Source organism: Vigna umbellata, chromosome 3 (assembly GCF_029865625.1).
Source record: "Vigna umbellata cultivar VRB3 chromosome 3, Vumbellata_1.0, whole genome shotgun sequence".
Classification (NCBI taxonomy): domain Eukaryota; kingdom Viridiplantae; phylum Streptophyta; class Magnoliopsida; order Fabales; family Fabaceae; genus Vigna; species Vigna umbellata.
The window spans coordinates 40,522,509-40,541,808 of record NC_142167.1 but is presented as its reverse complement, the minus strand read 5'-3'; the positions used below and the strand labels follow the sequence as shown (position 1 = coordinate 40,541,808).

The 19,300-nt window shown below is 31.9% G+C and overlaps 1 protein-coding gene, 1 long non-coding RNA gene and 1 pseudogene across 3 annotated transcripts; all 3 read right to left on the bottom strand.

The window, feature by feature from the left end:
• Positions 1–584: 584 nt before the first annotated feature.
• Positions 585–1,255, bottom strand: LOC148202490 (uncharacterized; annotated as a pseudogene).
• A 126-nt stretch (positions 1,256–1,381) lies between these two features.
• On the bottom strand, positions 1,382–10,864 carry LOC148202489 (BTB/POZ domain-containing protein At5g66560-like). The gene is made up of 5 exons (XM_088109627.1): positions 10,712–10,864; positions 10,443–10,601; positions 8,628–8,955; positions 2,516–2,759; positions 1,382–1,385 (listed from the first exon to the last, which is right to left on the bottom strand). Exons 1-5 carry the CDS (start codon positions 10,862–10,864, stop codon positions 1,382–1,384), a joined length of 888 nt encoding a protein of 295 aa, XP_087965753.1.
• A 1,980-nt stretch (positions 10,865–12,844) lies between these two features.
• Positions 12,845–16,981, bottom strand: LOC124844521 (uncharacterized). Of its 2 annotated transcripts, none has more exons than XR_015784784.1 (5): positions 16,910–16,981; positions 15,904–15,975; positions 14,961–15,032; positions 13,989–14,060; positions 12,845–13,027 (listed from the first exon to the last, which is right to left on the bottom strand). It is a non-coding gene; the product is annotated as an uncharacterized LOC124844521 (long non-coding RNA). The 2 variants fall into 2 exon arrangements; XR_015784785.1 differs by having other exon boundaries at positions 14,992–15,032.
• Between the last annotated feature and the right edge of the window lie 2,319 nt (positions 16,982–19,300).

The window sequence follows — 19,300 nt, the reverse complement described above, 5'->3', positions numbered from 1 at the left end:
GTACAAGTGAAAGATGTCACTTCATAGGAGAAAACCTTGTCTCCTAAACAAGCAAGAAGTAAGGAACAATTGTTATTCCCATAGTTGAAGCAGAATACATATCAGCAACCAATTGTTGCTCACAACTCGTTTAGATCAAGAATCAGCTTGAAGACTAAGGAGTTTATGAAAGTAAAATTCATATCTTTTGTGATAATAATGCTGCTATTTGTTTATCAAGAAATCCTATTCTGCATTCGAGACCTAAACATATTAAAATAAAACATCACTTCATTTGTGATTATGTCCAAAAAGAAATTATTGATTTACAATATATAAAAATTGAATATCAGTTTGCTGGTATTTTTAGAAAACCTTTACTTGAAGAAAGACTTGAATATTTGAAAAATCTTTTGGGCATGAAACATGTTGAATGAATGTTATTCTTCAATGCGTTTAGTGCTCACACATTGCATCTAGTGAAAAATATCAAAAGACATATCGTCTAGAGATGTCATAATAAATTGTATGGTTAAAGACACATTGTTTGAAGACACCTAATTTGTTCACATATTGCTTCTGAAATTAGAACCTTTACAATCACTTTAGGATCCAAATATGTTTGTAGAGGCCTTCAAATTAAGACTGCTGAAATTATTAAGTTGATCTAATCGACTTTCAAAGGTTAACAACTAGGTTTGCAATTCAACCCAACTAATGTTATTTTGATCAGACAATTTGACAACTACTGGGTTGTAATCAGAATCCAAACTATTTATTGTTTGAATCACTAAATCAGAGTTAGAAATTGGTGAACCTGTCAGTTGTAACCTATCAGCAAGGTTTTTCATCTTGCCAAGATATTGTTCCATCTTCATGTCTCCTTTCTGTGTGTTGTAAAATTCATATTTAAGATAAACGATTATGGATTTGGTGTGCGCACCAACAAGGCTTTGAGCTTCATCCTAAAGTTGTTTAGATGTTTAACAATGAAGCAATTCAGTTGTAATGTCAATTGACATAAATTCATATGTCATCCTAAAATGGCTTGATCCTAGGCTTGTCAATTTATATAATTAGGATTGACTTTTGTTGTCGTGTTATTTACAACAATGAATTGGTCAGGACATTCTATTGTTCCTAGCACATGGACATCAAGTTTGTAGCCTCCAATCACTAGTAATACTAGAGATTTCCACAGTGCATAATTGTCTCTGTCCAACTTGATAGAGATTGTAGATGAGAGGTCATTTTTCTAGTTAGCAGCGAATGACATAATTGTTATGGTTATGGATAAAAATTTATGATACCAAGATAGAAAAAGGTACTGAATTGTATGATTTGCATTGATTATGTATGTGTTTAAATATAAAAGTGACTTACAGAAAATAAGTACAAAAAATTACCTACAATAAATAGTAACCTATAATTATGATAATAAAGATAAATATTATCCTAAATTGATGTTGATGAATGATTACAATAATTAATGTAATATTACACAATAAATAAGGTTTAATACCTTTTTTGGTCCCTCGGTTTATAGGATGTGTTCAAGGTTGTCCTCATTTTTTTCAAAAGTTCACAAATATCATATACTTTGCAAAAACGGTTCACGTTAGTCCTTTTTGCTTACAACGTTAAAAATGCTAACGGAAGACTTGCTCCCTAGCAAAAACTAAATGACTTGTACACTTATTCATTACGTGGCACACTGAGTTGAAATGACTTGGCAAGGTGTGTAGAAATGTTAAAATTGAATTAATTGGTTAAAAACAAAGGGTTAGAGTTGTTGCTGATTCGTCCTTGAAGTGAGCAAAGTTGTTCTCACATGGTGGTGGTTCGAGGGGAGGTGGGATAACCCTTATTTGTAGGTGCTTCTCGTGATGAAGCACAAGGTTGTCTCGAGGTGTAGAAAACGAATATGGTGGAGTGATGCTGCAATTTGGGTTTTATTAACCCTAGGAACATGTTATTACCTCGGTTATTTTATTAATCGAGACAATAGGAGCTATATGGCCTCGGTTCTATTAAGAATCGCTGCCTTAAGCCTCTAAAAAAATATTTTCAGATATTTTATGCCTCGATTCGCGACATAACCGAGCATAAGTACTCTATGACATTAGTTCTCTAAATAGTCGAGGTCATAGATCCCTTTATGCTTCAGTTCTTTGTGAATCGATGCATATATGTTTGGGATAATTGAAAAATGTCACCGCGTCATTTTATCTTTCGGTTCCAACGAAATCGATGTCAAATGCATGAGGTAAAATTCATATTTTTTACTAGCGATAATTGATATCAATCGAAAAGTTGAAAAAAAAGGCATATGCTAACAATGTCGTAAATAATATGTATTTATAATTTAACTAATTGTGATTTTCATCAACGAAAGAGACTTTTGGTCCAAATTAATTAAGAGAAACCTTTGTCAACATAAATTATAATTTTTTAAACTTCAAAATAATATCAATTAAGATTGATTAAAAAATAAAAATACTAATATTATTTTAGTCCCTCTTTCAAAGTAAGGTACATTTTAATCCTCCTCCTTAAGGAAACCTTAATTTTTGGTCCTCCAAAACTAACAGCGTTAAAAACCAGAAAATAACTCAAAATCCTCTCCACACACACGACGTCGTAAAGCGTTTCGTTCAGATAGGAGTAACTCGACACGAGAAGGTCGTCGAGTATGGCTTCTTCGATCTGCAATCCTATCTTCTTTTCAAACACGTTTATGAGAAATGTCCTCCTCTTCTTTAGGGTAGAGAGATTGGAACCTTCCTTTCAGACTTGGAAATTTTCCTGTGCGTCGTGTTTGTCAGCTAACAACTTTTTATTATCATTATTATTTATTAAAAAAAATTATTATAATTTTTTTCATTTTATTTGAAGAATATATTGTTGGAATATAAATTGATTTTGTATGTTGGGTCTAAAAGATAAAAGCCCAATATTAGCAAAGGCCCAAATATCATTCTAGAAAATCGTATCTAGAAAGATTCTAGAATGTTCTACAAAAATATCTAGAGATGCTTATTCATAAGATGTCTCTAGATAAGTTTAGAATTATAGGAATGTTTTAGAAAGTTCTAGAGAATAAATTATAACCCTTAGATGAATGTTGTGGTGGCAAGATCCTAACCATTAGTTAAGGAGGTGCCATTAGTATAAATAGGGGATGGTTGTATCATTTGAAAACAAGCCAAAAAGTTTAGAAGCACTCAATACAAGCCTTTCCTCTTCTCTCAAAATCTTCCAACCTCTCTCAATCTTAAACACTTCCTTCTAGCCTTTAAAGTTTCCTCCCAACAAAGTGGTATCAAGAGCCATAAGATCTTCGTAGAAATGGCAAATATTGGAGTTCCCTTTCAAGTCTCAATGCTCATGATGTTTGGGACGTGGTCGAGAAGGGCCACATTGAGCCAGAAAATGTAGAGAGTCTTTCACAAGCTCAAAAGGATAGCTTGAGAGACTCAAGGAAGAGAGACAAGAAGGCTCTTTGTCTAATCTATCAAGGACTAGATGAAGATACTTTTGAGAAGATTTATGGAGTCAAGTCAGCCAAGGAAGCATGGGAGAAGATTAAGATCTCTTACAAGGGAGCATATCAAGTCAAAAAGGTACGTCTTCAAACTTTGAGAGGAGAGTTTGAAGCTTTGCATATGAAGGAAGGTGAACTAGTATCTAATTACTTTTCAAGAGTTTTAATGGTTACTAATAACCTGAAAAGAAATGGTGAGAAGCTAGATGATGTAAGAATTATGGAGAAAATTCTTAGATCATTAGATCCAAAGTTCGAACATATTGTCACCATTACCGAAGAAACAAAAGACTTGGAGGCCATGTCAATAGAGCAACTTCTTGGTTCGTTGCAAGCTTATGAAGAAAAGAAAAAGAAGAAGGAAGAGATCATGGAGCAAGTCCTCAAGGCACATGTTGATTCAAGAAAAGAAGAAAATACACACAACCAATCAAGGCGAAGTTATAGTCAAGAACAAGGACGAGGGCGTGCATATGGACGTGGACAAGGACGAAGGCGAGGATAATCAGTGGTACCTTGCTATTGGCTTACAAGGGCCAAGATAGAGGCGAGGATAATCAGTGGTACCTTGACAGTGGAGCAAGTAACCATATGTGTGGGAAAAGAAGCATGTTTGTGGAGCTTGATGAATCAGTAAAGGGAAACGTGGCTTTTGGAGATGAATCAAAGGTGGCAGTGAAAGGAAAAGGTAATGTCCTCATCCGACTAAAGAATGGAGAACATCAATTTATTTCCAACGTATATTATGTGCCAAGCATGAAGAGAAACATCTTGAGCTTAGGACAACTCTTAGAGAAAGGTTATGATATTCAACTTAAGAATAATAACCTTTCTATAAGAGATAATACAAGTACGTTCATTGCAAAGGTGCCAATGACAAGAAATAGAATGTTCGTGCTCAACATTCAAAGTGATGGCCCACAATGTCTCAAGATGTGCTACAAAGACCAATCATGGCTTTGGCATCTTCGATTTGGCCATCTTAATTTTAAAGGATTAGAGTTGTTCTTCAAGAAAGCAATGGTGAGAGGACTGCCTTATATTACTCACCCCAACCAAGTTTGTGAAGGATGTCTACTTGGAAAACAATTTCGATTGAGTTTCCCAAATGAGTTGGACTCAAGAGCTCAAAAGCCATTAGAACTCATACACACAGATGTGTGCGGACCAATCAAGCCAAGATCACTCGGAAAGAGTAATTATTTCCTTCTCTTCATTAATGATTTTTCAAGAAAAACATGGGTATATTTCTTAAAAGAAAGATCAGAAGTGTTTGAGAACTTCAAGAAGTTTAAAGCCCATGTTGAGAAGGAAAGTGGCCTTATGATCAAAGCCTTGAGATCCGATCGTGGAGGAGAGTTCACATCAAAAGAGTTTCAGAAGTATTGTGAAGATAATGGTATCAGACGACAGTTGACAGTGCCAAGATCCCCTCAACAAAATAGAGTGGTGGAAAGTAAGAACAGAACAATCTTGGAGATGGCAAGGAGCATGCTTAAAAGCAAGAGACTTCCAAAGGATTTTTTGGGCTGAAGCCGTTGCATGTGCAGTCTATCTGACCAACCGCTCTCCAACAAGAAGCGTTAGTGGAAAAACACCACAAGAAGCATGGAGCGGAAGAAAGCCAAGTATATCTCATCTTAGAGTCTTTGGAAGCATAGCTCATGTGCATGTACCAGATAAGAAATGAAGTATGCTTGACGACAAAAGTGAAAAATACATCTTCATTAGTTACGACGCCAATTCCAAAGGGTACAAACTCTACAATCCTAGTACAAGGAAAACAGTCATCAGTCGGAATGTAGTGTTTGATGAAGAAGGAGAATGGGATTGGTCGACAAATTGTGAGGACCATACTTTTGTCCCGTGTGTTGAAGAAGATGAAGTGGAATAACAACAACAATCGGAAGAGGCGCTTGCTACTCCACCCACTTCACCAAATACAATCATTCAACATGATGAAAGCTCAAGTGAAAGAATGCCACGTTTTCGAAGTCTCCAAGAAATTTATGAGGTAACTGAAAATCTAGACAATGTTACCTTATTTTGTCTATTTGCAGACTGTGAGCCCATGAACTTCCAAGAAGCAATTGAAAAGAAGAGTTGGAGAAATGCAATGGATGAAGAGATCAAGGCAATAATGAAGAATGATACTTGGGAGCTAGTCCTGCTTCCAAAAGGGCACAAAGCAATTGGTGTCAAGTGGGTTTACAAAGCAAAGAAGGACTCCAAAGGAGAAGTTCAGAGATACAAAGCAAGATTGGTGGCGAAGGGCTACAGTCAAAGGCTGGCATCGACTATGACGAGGTATTTGCTCCAGTTGCTCGACTAGAAATTGTAAGACTTATTATATCATTAGCAGCTCAAAATAATTGGAAGATACATCAAATGGATGTCAAATTCGCCTTCTTAAATGGAGTTCTTGAAGAAGTCTACATTGAGCAGCCACAAGGATATGAAGTCAAAGGTGAAGAAGATAAAGTCTTGAAATTAAAGAAGGCTCTTTATGGGTTGAAACAAGCCCCGAGAGGTTGGAATGTTCGGATTGATAAGTACTTCAAAGAAGCGAATTTCATCAAGTGTCCATATGAGCATGCACTCTATATCAAAGCTCAAGGTAAAGATATCTTGATTGTATGCTTGTATGTCGATGACTTGATTTTTATCGAGAACAATCCAAGCATGTTTGAGGAATTCAAGAAGGATATGACAATGGAATTTGAAATGACCGACATGGGGCTTATGTCATATTATCTCGGAATTGAAGTAAAACAAGGAAACAAAGGAATTTTTATTACTCAAGAAAGCTATGCCAAAGACCTCCTCAAGAAGTTCAAGATGGATGATGCTAATCTAGTTGGTACTCCTATGGAATGCGGCATCAAGTTGAGTAAGGATGAAGAGGGAGAAAAAGTGGATCCAACCCTTTATAAAAGTCTTGTTGGAAGTTTGCGCTATTTAACTTGTACAAGACCAGACATTCTTTATGCCGTTGGAGTCGTGAGTCGGTACATGGAAGCTCCAACAACTACTCACTTCAAGTCTGCGAAGAGGATTCTTCGATATATCCAAGGTACGACAAGCTATGGCCTATACTACTCCATTTCTAACGATTACAAGCTTGTTGGATATAGTGATAGCGATTGGAGTGGAGATATGGATGATCGAAAGAGCACAAGTGGATTTGTGTTCTACATGGGAGACACAGCCTTTACTTGGATGTCCAAGAAGCAGCCTATTGTCACTTTGTCTACATGTGAAGCAGAGTATGTAGCTACAACTTCATGTGTTTACCATGTTGTTTGGCTACACAACCTATTGAAGGAGTTAAGCTTGCCACAAGTGGAGCCAACAAAGATTTTCGTGAACAACAAGTCGGTAATAACATTAGCAAAAAACCCAGTCTTCCATGATCGAAGTAAGCACATCCACACCCGTTACCATTACATTAGAGAATGCATCAACAACAAGGATGTGCAAATGGAATATGTGAAGACACATGATCATGTAGCAGATATCTTCACCAAACCGCTGAAGAAAGAAGTCTTTATGAAGTTGAGAAGTTTGCTTGGAGTATAAAATCAAGTTTAAGAGGGGGTGTTGGAATATAAATTGATTTTGTATGTTGGGCCTAAAAGATAAAAGCCCAATATTAGCAAAGGCCTAAATAGCATTCTAGAAAATCCTATCTAGAAGGATTCTACAATGTTCTACAAAAATATCTAGAGATGCTTATCCATAAGATGTCTCTAGATAAGTTTAGAATTATAGGAATATTTTAGAAAGTTCTAGAGAATAAATTATAACCCTTAGATGAATGTTGTGGTGGCAAGATCCTAACCATTGGTTAAGGAGGTGCCATTAGTATAAATAGGGGATGGTTGTATCATTTGAAAACAAGCCAAAAATTTAGAAGCACTCAATACAAGCCTTTCCTCTTCTCTCAAAATCTTCCAACCTCTCTCAATCTTAAACACTTCCTTCTAGCCTTTAAAGTTTCCTCCCAACATATATATTTTTTAAAGTTGGGCTTGATCTTCCAACCATTGAAGTTCGATACGAGCACTTGAATATTGACGTAGAGGCTTTTGCAGCAAGTAGAGCCTTGCCTTCTTTCATCAACTATGTTACCAATGTCATAGAGCTAGGGAAGGGCTGAATCTACTATATATGAGCTTGGTTTCTTTGTTTTCTTTTGTTTTTTCAATTAGTCTGATCATGGTATTTGGTCTTGCAGGGATTTCTTAACTTGCTACATATTGTCCCAAGCAAAAAGAAACATCTTACCTCCCAGTTTAGGAAAGACCACACTCCTCTTGGCCTTGTCTGGAAAGCTTGATGAAAGTCTTAAGGTTAAACCACTTCTTTTTAATATATATATATATATATATATATATATATATATATATATATATATATATATATATATATATATATATATATAGGGTAACATTTTTTCTTTAAAAATAAAGGGAGAAAACAAACTAATATCAATACCGATACCGATGTTTTGTTTAGGTATCAGGAAAAGTGACTTACAATGGGCACGAACTGAACGAGTTTGTACCCTAGAGAACCGATGCTTACATCAGCCAGCATGATGTTCACATTGGAGAAAAGACTGTGAGGGAAACCTTGGCTTTCTCAGCAAGATGCCAAGGTGTTGGATCACGTTATGGTTAGTTTCCCTTTACCTCCCCTCTCTAACCTTTTCAAAATCTAATTTAACATGTATGCAGCCTAACTAAGAATGACCGATCATTATTTAATTTTTTGAATCCGCATACATGTTATCTGAGTTGTCTAGAAGAGAGAAAGAAGCAAATATCAAGTCTGATCCCGACCTTGATGTCTACATGAAGGTCACCAAAACAAGCTCTTTTTAATCTGTTTTTCAGTAAAATAGGAAAACCAAAACAAAATATATATATGTTCTATCTTTGGATTGTACTTGATTATATCGGAAGCGCTCAGAAGATTCGAAACCAGCATCTCCAGAAGCTCCTTCTTAGCGACAAATCTTCAAACCAAGAATCGCTGTGATCGGTGCCGACCTTTCTTCTTCCTACACCGTCAATTCCATTCCAGAGGACCTATTTAGAACCAGTAGTGGCATCACTAACTGGCCATCCGCACAATGCAGGATCCACGGACGAAGCTCTGGAAACCACATAATCAACGTACCTCTGCGTGATTCCGAGCGTTTCCGACATAGGCATCAAGGAGTCACAAGATTTTAGGGTTTTGACGGAGTCCTTGAGGCTCTTAAGCACGTTCTGCGAAAGGAACCTCTCGGTCTTGGAAACGAGGTTGTCTTTGGAGTAATCTTCTGTCATTTCGAGAAACTCGCTGGCACACCGGAGCGCGACCACATTGAACGAGGAGAGGTCAATCTTGACGTCGTAACAGAATTTGGCGGCCATCTCGAAGGCCTCAAAGCCGCTGGAGAAGCCCGTGAACGTTCACTTTCTACCAACGTGCCAAGAGTTAGTAAAAACTGTCAACATATGTGGCCATACATTAGCCACATCAGCTGATTTTTAACGCTGTTAGTTTTGGAAGACCAAAAATTAAGGTTTTCTTAAAGAGGAGGACTAAAATGTACTTATTTTCAGAAACGAACTAAAAACAAATTCGCTTGATAGTTTAGGGACTAAAAACATATTTAACCATATTATTTTTAATGATTTTTTAAATTTAATTATTTAAAATATTTATTCAAATAAAAAATATTAAAATTCAATAAATTTAATTTTTTTTGTCAAAATATATGTTTAAAAAATAGAATAATTTTATATGAGATAATTCAAATTTTGGTATTTGAACTTTATAAAATCATGTTTTATAGGAACGGGATGAGCAAAGGACAATTTAATCAAGTATTTATTTATGAGGTGCACACTACAAAAATATATAATTTTACCAAGGGTTAATTTATGCAGGAAATGTATTTTTCAAAGTTTAAAACCGCTAGTAATGAAAAAAATAATCCTTATAAAATTTGTTCTTTTTTTATATATGGTTATCATAAAATGGGTTTGTAACTTTTTAGAAGGCAAGTAGTTACCCCGTACTAAAGAATGTATTGAAAAAGAGTAATCGAAGCAAAGAGTCAAAGTAAATTGAAAAGGAGAATAAAGCAACAAAGCATAATGGTAGTTTTTAGGACACTTATCTAGTGTGTAACTTATTTAGATTTCAAAATTCAAAATTTTTTAACTGTTCGGAAGAGTTAGAAAATATAAATAGATTTATTTTATATTTTACAAAGGTGACAAATTATGGAACAATACACACATTTTGAAAAATGTAACAAAATGGTTAATCCAATGTTGATGTTGCAATTTGAATCACTCTTCTCATTGATTTATATTACAAGTTTCTTTACTTTTATTGGTAATTTACTTTGGTGTTATTTCTATTTTTTTTAAATCTTGTGTCACCACACATACCATCTTTGATTTTATCACTTTTATTTTATTCTTCATCCATTGTTATTGGGTTCTCAACTCCATCGTTACAAAAAATAAAACCAAAGAGATACATTGTGTCAGTGAGATATGTGTAAAATTCTCATTAAAATCCAAGTAGAAATGAGATTAAATTTATTAAGTATTTGGAGAGACTAGTTCATGAAATTAGTGAGTTTTGCATCAAATTGATTCTCTACATTGATACTCAAGCATAAAACACCCGATTTAGTTCTAAACATTAATAACATGTTGACTGAAAGTAAATCATTAAGAAACAATACGTTAAGTTCTTTACTATCACTAGTAAAAAAATATCTTTTTAACGCGCTATATATGCTTCGGTTTTACTGTAACCAAAGCGTATAAAAGCGCAATGGCATTTTCGTAGTTTAAGAGAAGTTATATGCCTCGGTTTTAAAGCGCCCGAAGCAGAATATGTTTACTACCTCGGTTGGCTCAGAAACCGAAACATAACGTATACCACGTATCCTCTTGCCGCCTTGCAAACAAGCTGAAATCCAGATTGACAAAGATATTGCCTCGGGCATCTGCAGAACCGAGGCAGAAAGATCAGGCCTTCGCCTCGGGTTGGCGTCAACCGAGTCCTATAAATTCAAAATTGCCTCTGTATTTTTAATTTTTTATTATTTTTTGATAGTATAGGCATTGGTTATTCTTTGAAGCGAGGGAGCATAGCCTCATATCAGCACTAAACCTTCCAAAACTTTCCATCTCTCTTCTCGCGCAAACTCTCGTCTCTCACTGTGTTCTCCAACCCTTTCGAAATAGGGTCGTCACCGTCATCATTACTATGCGGTTCAGTTGCCACCACGCCTCTGGTGTTCTCGCGCAAGAAGAAGCCTCCCATTCCCGCAATAGCGTCACTGCCTCCTGCAACAGCGTCGCTGCCTCCCGCAACAGCGTCACTGCCTCGCCGCCAAGCCTCGCCTTTTTTCACTTCAAGACTCAGACGAGCTTTCGTTGCGTCACTCTCTCTTTTCCTCCTCGTGGGTTCATCTCTCTTTCTCAAATAGTAACCCTAGGGGTCTTCCAATCTTTCGTGGGTTTTGCACAAAATTCGATTTTTTTTATTCTCTACGAAGTGGGCATGGTGGGGAATGACGACGCGGCTCACCTCTCCGCCTCCCGAAAAATGTTCTGGCGGTCGGCGTCGTGGTCATCTTCCCGGACTGACGAAGGTCCTCATAGAGAGAACCGGGTAAGGGTTTTGCGGATTCTGGCAATGCAGAAGGTCCTCTCAGAGAGAATCGGCGATTCCCTCCGCCGCCACTTACGCCTCGGTCGCAGCAGAATTGTAAGGCGCGCTCTTGCTTGTTGCCGCTGCAATCGCTGTCTATCGCTTGACGGAGTCTTGATGAGTTGCTGAAGGCGGGCTCCGACGACATCGGCGAGTGGCCGCAACCGGCCACCACCCCAGGAGGGAGAGGTAATGATAGCAATGGTGAAAGGTTGAAACTTGATTTGTCTTCCATAATGGTTTCACTCATGTGTTGAATTGTGTGGGGTTTGTGTGTCCTGTATAATTTAAGGTTGATTTTGTGTACAGGACTTTGTGGCTGCAAGATAGTCCCTTTGAGGACATTACTAGTATCTTGTATGATGTGTTTGACTACTTTGAGGACCTTAGGGAACAAGGTGGGAGGGTGTTTGTGCACTGTTGTCAAGGGGTGTCTCGGTCTACATCTCTGGTGATTGCTTACCTTATGTGGAGAGGGACGTTAGAGGGGCTGTTGGCCAGACTGAAAAAATAAAAAAAAAGGGGTTACTGCCTCGGTTACGAACAAAACCGAGACATAATCCTATTCTTTTTGACTCGGTTCATAACCGAGGCATAAAATCTACCTTTTTTACCTCGTCTGTATATGCCTCGGTTGTAGAACCGGTGTCTATAAGCAAAAGCAACCGGTGTCATTTCCTCTTATTGTACTAGTGTATTTTTAATTTTTAGCATTAAATATGTTTTTAGTCTCTAAAATTGATGAAAAATTAGAATTTGTTCCTATTATAAACTTTGATACATTTTTATCTCGAAACCTTTCAAATGAATGAATATAATCTTTTTAACTTAATGATGTTAACTTTTTCTTACATGTTAAATGGTGTTTTAAGTTGACATTTGAACTAGAATGTGTGTCAAATGATGTAAATAACTCAAATGCTAGTCTATAACAACATTTAACACATAAAAAATAGTTAACGCATTAGAATTAAAATAGACTATATACATTTATTTTTAAAATTTTGAAACCAAAATATATTAAAGTTTGAAACATGAACGAATTCTAATTTTGCGTCTAAATTTAATAACATATTTAACCATAATTTTTATCTTAATTCTGGTTAACTTTTTATTATTTAAAAATCTCAAAATTTTCTTTTGAATCATGGTGATTCGATAATAATACATGATCTTATATTTTTTTATTAGAAGACAATAGTTAAAATATAATCTTGAATTGATTTCGATAATAAATAAAAAATTAATTTTGGAATCACATTATCCGTCACTGAAAAATATTATGATAGAAAATTAAATCCTAAGTATGAGAGAAAATCGATAGCAATCCAATAAGTTTCCATATCAATTCCTAATTTTATTTTATTTTATTTTTAAGAAATGCAAAAATCAACATACTCTTAAAAGATAAAAAAAATGGTGAAAAATATCAACAATGGTGTTAAAAGACGGTTTTTTATTCGTAGGATTTAAGTTCCTAAGCATTTAACAATCATAAACAATATTATATTATTTTACAATATAATAAACTCCACATCAATTATCTAGAATAATTTCTTCTTAAGAAAATCCAAAAATCAACATCTCACACTGTACTTTTACACTAGAAGTGAAAGAAAATATAAAATAAATGTGAAAATACTGTGTTAAAATACTTATTTTCAAATGTAGGATTCAATATAAGCAATGGTATATTGTTGTATCATATTGTAACAATCTAATTTCTATTAAAGTTCATCATGGAGCTCTGTATCGTCGGTGGATTCTTGACTCCTGAAAAATCCATGTAAAATTTGTTAGTAATTTTTACTCTCTTAATTTCTCATTATTATATATATATATATATATATATATATATATATATATATATATATATATGTATATATACTATTTAATAAAATTACTTTTCACATAAAAGCCACAGTCTTGCCAATACATCACCCACATATGTGCTTGAACAAATAGAATGAGAGAGAGATATAAATAAATGAAAAAAAATAATAAAAAGACATAAAAACATACAATCCAAAAAAAAAAGGCATTACCAGTCCTTTCTTTGAAGAAGACAAAGAAGTAATAAAATAAAACTATTTTCTTAAAGCCAAAGTAATGACTGACCGTTCATACAAAAAGAAATACACTTTATAATATTTGTAAAAGTAATAAGTTAAAACAAAACTTCTTAATAGAAACTGAATTAAGGATTTATAATATTTGAGTTTAATGGAGTTCCTATGGTATAAGAATTTTTTTTTTCTTTTTATACGTTAAAATGAGTATTTAAATACACAAGCACACATAACTACCAATGTACATCGATGTGCTAATTTTTCAATTGAATTTTAAAAAATGATAAATTAAAAAAGAATACAATTAAAAAAATTATTAATGTCACAGTAAACTTTAAAAGAATATTTAGTTTTGGTGAACAGCAGTCAATACAGAGTATTAGTCTCTGTCTGTCTTCAAAATCTCTCTTTCTGTATTAAAATTTTAAGGATAGAATTTTTATATAACTAATAAATTATTAATCAATAAATGGTAAAGCATATCAATTATACTGATTAATTGTATAAAAAATAATTTTAATAAAATAAACAAAACAATTTCTAGTTTGAATTCATATATAGTTTATATTTAAGTTTATATATATATATATATATATATATATATATATATATATATATATATATATATATATATAAACTTATGTATGAGATTATTCGTAACATACTTTCGTCGTGGGATTATAGCATTGATCTGAGCTGGTTCTCGAGCTGGAGGATCGTGAGGATCAAATTGATTCCTATAAAAAAAGAATAAGTAATTATTTTATAAATAAATTATATTTTAGTTATTAGCAACATAGTTACTTTGATATCAAAATGGCTAGACACTATTTTCTCTACAAGTTGGTGAAAAGGATGGTGAAGTGTGAGATCACTTTAAATCTTGTAAATAGAGTTAGTCTTTTTCATTTATAACTGATATTTGAGTTATGAGAACAACTTTGTTTTGCACTTCAAGGTCGATATATATAATTTTTATATAATTAATATTTAAATTACTAATAAAATACTTTTGCAATTTAAGATCGAAGTTGTTTGATAAAGTTTGAATTGATGGTGGAGATCGAGGAGTTTGATAATCACTTTGACACAGTTATTATAAAATATTTTTGTATTTCGAGATTGAAGCTTTTATACACATTTTTTTAAGATTGAATTCGTGATGAAGAAGAAAGAATGTGAGAATAACTATGAATAATCCTACTTTAAAAATATTTTAAGGTACATCGCGTAATCAAGTGAGATTACGGGATGTACCTTAAATGTAATGCTACAATATATAAATTACGAATTATCAAGTGTGAGATTATGAGATGTTATAAGTAAACGTTAAGAGAATATTTATTTTTGGTGAACAACAGTTAATACAGAGCATTAGTCCCTGACTGTCTTCAAAATCTCTCTCTATATTAAAATTTTATGGATAGAATTCTTATATAACTAATAAATTACTAACCAATAAATCAGAATCGGTAAAGCATATCAATTATACTCATTTATTTTATAAAAAATAATTTTAATAAAATAAACAAAAGAATTTCTAGTTCGAATTCATATAAGTTATGAGTCACTTGTTTATATATATATATATATATATATATATAGATAACTTATGTTTGAGATTATTCGTAACATACTTTCGTTGTGGGACTTTGGCATTGGTCTCACCTGGTGCTACAATTCGAGGATCAGGAGGATCAACTTGTTTCCTATAAAAAAAGAATAAGTAATTATTTTATAAATAAATTATATTTTAGTTATTAGCAACATAGTTACTTTGATATCAAAATGGCTAGACACATTTTCTCTATAAGTTGGTGAAAAGGATGGTGAAGTGTGAGATCATTTTAAATCTTGTAAATAGAGTTAGTCTTTTTCATTTATAACTTATATTTGAGTTATGAGACCAACTTCTTTTGCAATTCAAGGTTGATATATATAATTTTTATATAATTAATATTTAAATTACTAATAAAATACTTTTGCAATTTAAGATCGAAGTTGTTTGACAAAGTTTGAATTGATGGTGGAGATGGAGGAGTTTGATTATCACTTTGATTGAGTTATTATAAAATATTTTTGTATTTCGAGATTTAAGCTTTTATACACATTTTTTTAAGATTGAATTGGTGACGGAGAAGAAAGAATGTGAGAATAACTTTGAATAATCCTATTGATTACGGGATGTACCTTAAATGTAATGCTACAATATATAAATTATGAATTATCAAGTGTGAGATTATGGGATGTTAGAAGTAAACTTTAAAAGAATATTTATTTTTGGTGAACAGTAGTCAATACAGAGCATTAGTCCTGTCTGTCTTCAAAATCTCTCTCTCTATATTAAAATTTTATGGATAGAATTCTTATATAACTAATAAATTATTAACCAATAAATCAGAATCGGTAAAGCATATCAATTATACTCATTTATTTTATAAAAATATAATTTTAATAAAATAAACAAAACAATTTCTAGTTCGAATTCATATAAGTTATGAGTCACTTGTTTATATATATATATATATATATATATAGAGAAATATAGATAACTTATGTTTGAGATTATTCGTAACATACTTTCGTCGTGGGACTTTGGCATTGGTCTGACCTGGTGCTACAGCTGGAGGATCGGGAGGATCAACTTGTTTCCTATAAAAAAAGAATAAGTAATTATTTTATAAATAAGTTATATTTTAGTTATTAGCAATATAGTTACTTTGATATCAAAATGGCTAGACACATTTTCTCTATAAGTTGGTGAAAAGGATGGTGAAGTGTGAGATCACTTTAAATCTTGTAAATAGAGTTAGTCTTTTTCGTTTATAACTGATATTCGAGTTATGAGAACAACTTCTTTTGCACTTCAAGGTTGATATATATAATTTTTATGTAATTAATATTTAAATTACTAATAAAATACTTTTGCAATTTAAGATCGAAGTTGTTTTACAAAGTTTGAATTGATGATGGAGATAGAGGAGTTTGATGATCACTTTGACTAAGTTATTATAAAATATTTTTGTATTTCGAGATTGAAGCTTTTATACACATTTTTTTAAGATTGAATTGGTGATGGAGAAGAAAGAATGTGAGAATAACTATGAATAATCCTATTTTAAAAATATTTTAAGGTACGTTCCGTAATCTAATGAGATTACGGGTTGTACCTTAAATGTATTATGCTACAATATATAAATTATGAATTATCAAGTGTGAGATTATGGAATGTTACTAGTAAAATTTAAAAGAACATTTATTTTTTGTGAACAGTAATCAATACAGAGCATTAGTCCCTATCTGTCTTCAAAATCTCTCTCTCTATATTAAAATTTTATGGATAGAATTCTTATATAACTAATAAATTATTAACCAATAAATCAGAATTGGTAAAGCATATCAATTATAATGATTAATTTTATAAAAAATAATTTTAATAAAATAAACAAAACAATTTCTACTTCGAGTTTATATAAGTTATGAGTCACTTGTTTATTTATTTATATATATATATATATTTATATATATATATATATATATATATATATATATGGATAACTTATGTTTGAGATTATTCGTAACATACTTTCGTCGTGGGACTTTGGCATTGGTCTGACCTGGTGCTACAGCTGGAGGATCGGGAGGATCAACTTGTTTCCTATAAAACAAGAATAAGTAATTATTTTATAAATAAATTATATTTTAGTTATTAGCAACATAATTACTTTGATATCAAAATGGCTAGACACATTTTCTATAAGTTGGTGAAAAGGATGGTGAAGTGTGAGATCACTTTAAATCTTGTAAATAGAGTTAGTCTTTTTCATTTATAACTGATATTTGAGTTATGAGAACAACTTCTTTTGCACTTCAAGTTGATATATATAATTTTTATATAATTAATATTTAAATTACTAATAAAATACTTTTTCAATTTAAGATCGAAGTTGTTTGACAAAGTTTGAATTGATGGTGGAGATGGAGGAGTTTGATGATCACTTTGACTGAGTTATTATAAAATATTTTTGTATTTCGAGATTGAAGCTTTTATACACATTTTTTTAAGATTGAATTGGTGATGAAGAAGAAAGAATGTGAGAATAACTATGAATAATCCTATTGATTACGGTATGTACCTTAAATGTAATGTTACAATATATAAATTATGAATTATCAAGTGTGAGATTATGGGATGTTAGAAGTAAACTTTAAAAGAATATTTATTTTTGGTGAACAGTAGTCAATACAGAGCATTAGTCCCTGTCTGTCTTCAAAATCTCTCTCTATATTAAAATTTTATGGATAGAATTCTTATATAACTAATAAATTACTAACCAATAAATCAGAATCGGTAAAGCATATCAATTATACTCATTTATTTTATAAAAAATAATTTTAATAAAATAAACAAAAGAATTTCTAGTTCGAATTCATATAAGTTATGAGTCACTTGTTTATATATATATATATATATATATATATATATATATATATATATATATATATATATATATATATATATATATATAGATAGATAGATAACTTATGTTTGAGATTATTCGTAACATACTTTCGTCGTGGGACTTTGGCATTGGTCTGACCTGGTGCTACAATTCGAGGATCGGGAGGATCAACTTGTTTCCTATAAAAAAAGAATAAGTAATTATTTTATAAATAAATTATATTTTAGTTATTAGCAACATAGTTACTTTGATATCAAAATGGCTAGACACATTTTCTCTATAAGTTGGTGAAAAGGATGGTGAAGTGTGAGATCACTTTAAATCTTGTAAATAGAGTTAGTCTTTTTCATTTATAACTGATATTTGAGTTATGAGACCAACTTCTTTTGCAATTCAAGGTTGATATATATAATTTTTATATAATTAATATTTAAATTACTAATAAAATACTTTTGCAATTTAAGATCGAAGTTGTTTGACAAAGTTTGAATTGATGGTGGAGATGGAGGAGTTTGATTATCACTTTGACTGAGTTATTATAAAATATTTTTGTATTTCGAGATTTAAGCTTTTATACACATTATTTTAAGATTGAATTGGTGATGGAGAAGAAAGAATGTGAGAATAACTATGAATAATCCTATTGATTACGGTATGTACCTTAAATGTAATGCTACAATATATAAATTATGAATTATCAAGTGTGAGATTATGGGATGTTAGAAGTAAACTTTAAAAGAATATTTATTTTTGGTGAACAGTAGTCAATACAGAGCATTAGTCCTGTTTGTCTTCAAAATCTCTCTCTGTATATTAAATTTTTATGGATAGAATTCTTATATAACTAATAAATTATTAACCAATAAATCAGAATCAGTAAAGCATATCAATTATAATGATTAATTTTATAAAAAATAATTTTAATAAAATAAACAAAACAATTTCTAGTTCGAGTTCATATAAGTTATGAGTCACTTGTTTATTTATTTATATATATATATATATATATATATATATATATTTATATATATATATATATATATATATATATATATATATATAGATAGATAGATAACTTATGTTTGAGATTATTCGTAACATACTTTCGTCGTGGGACTTTGGCATTGGTCTGACCTGGTGCTACAGCTGGAGGATCGGGAGGATCAACTTGTTTCCTATAAAACAAGAATAAGTAATTATTTTATAAATAAATTATATTTTAGTTATTAGCAACATAATTACTTTGATATCAAAATGGCTAGACACATTTTCTATAAGTTGGTGAAAAGGATGGTGAAATGTGAGATCACTTTAAATCTTGTAAATAGAGTTAGTCTTTTTCATTTATAACTGATATTTGAGTTATGAGAACAACTTCTTTTGCACTTCAAGGTTGATATATATAATTTTTATATAATTAATATTTAAATTACTAATAAAATACTTTTTCAATTTAAGATCGAAGTTGTTTGACAAAGTTTGAATTGATGGTGGAGATGGAGGAGTTTGATGAT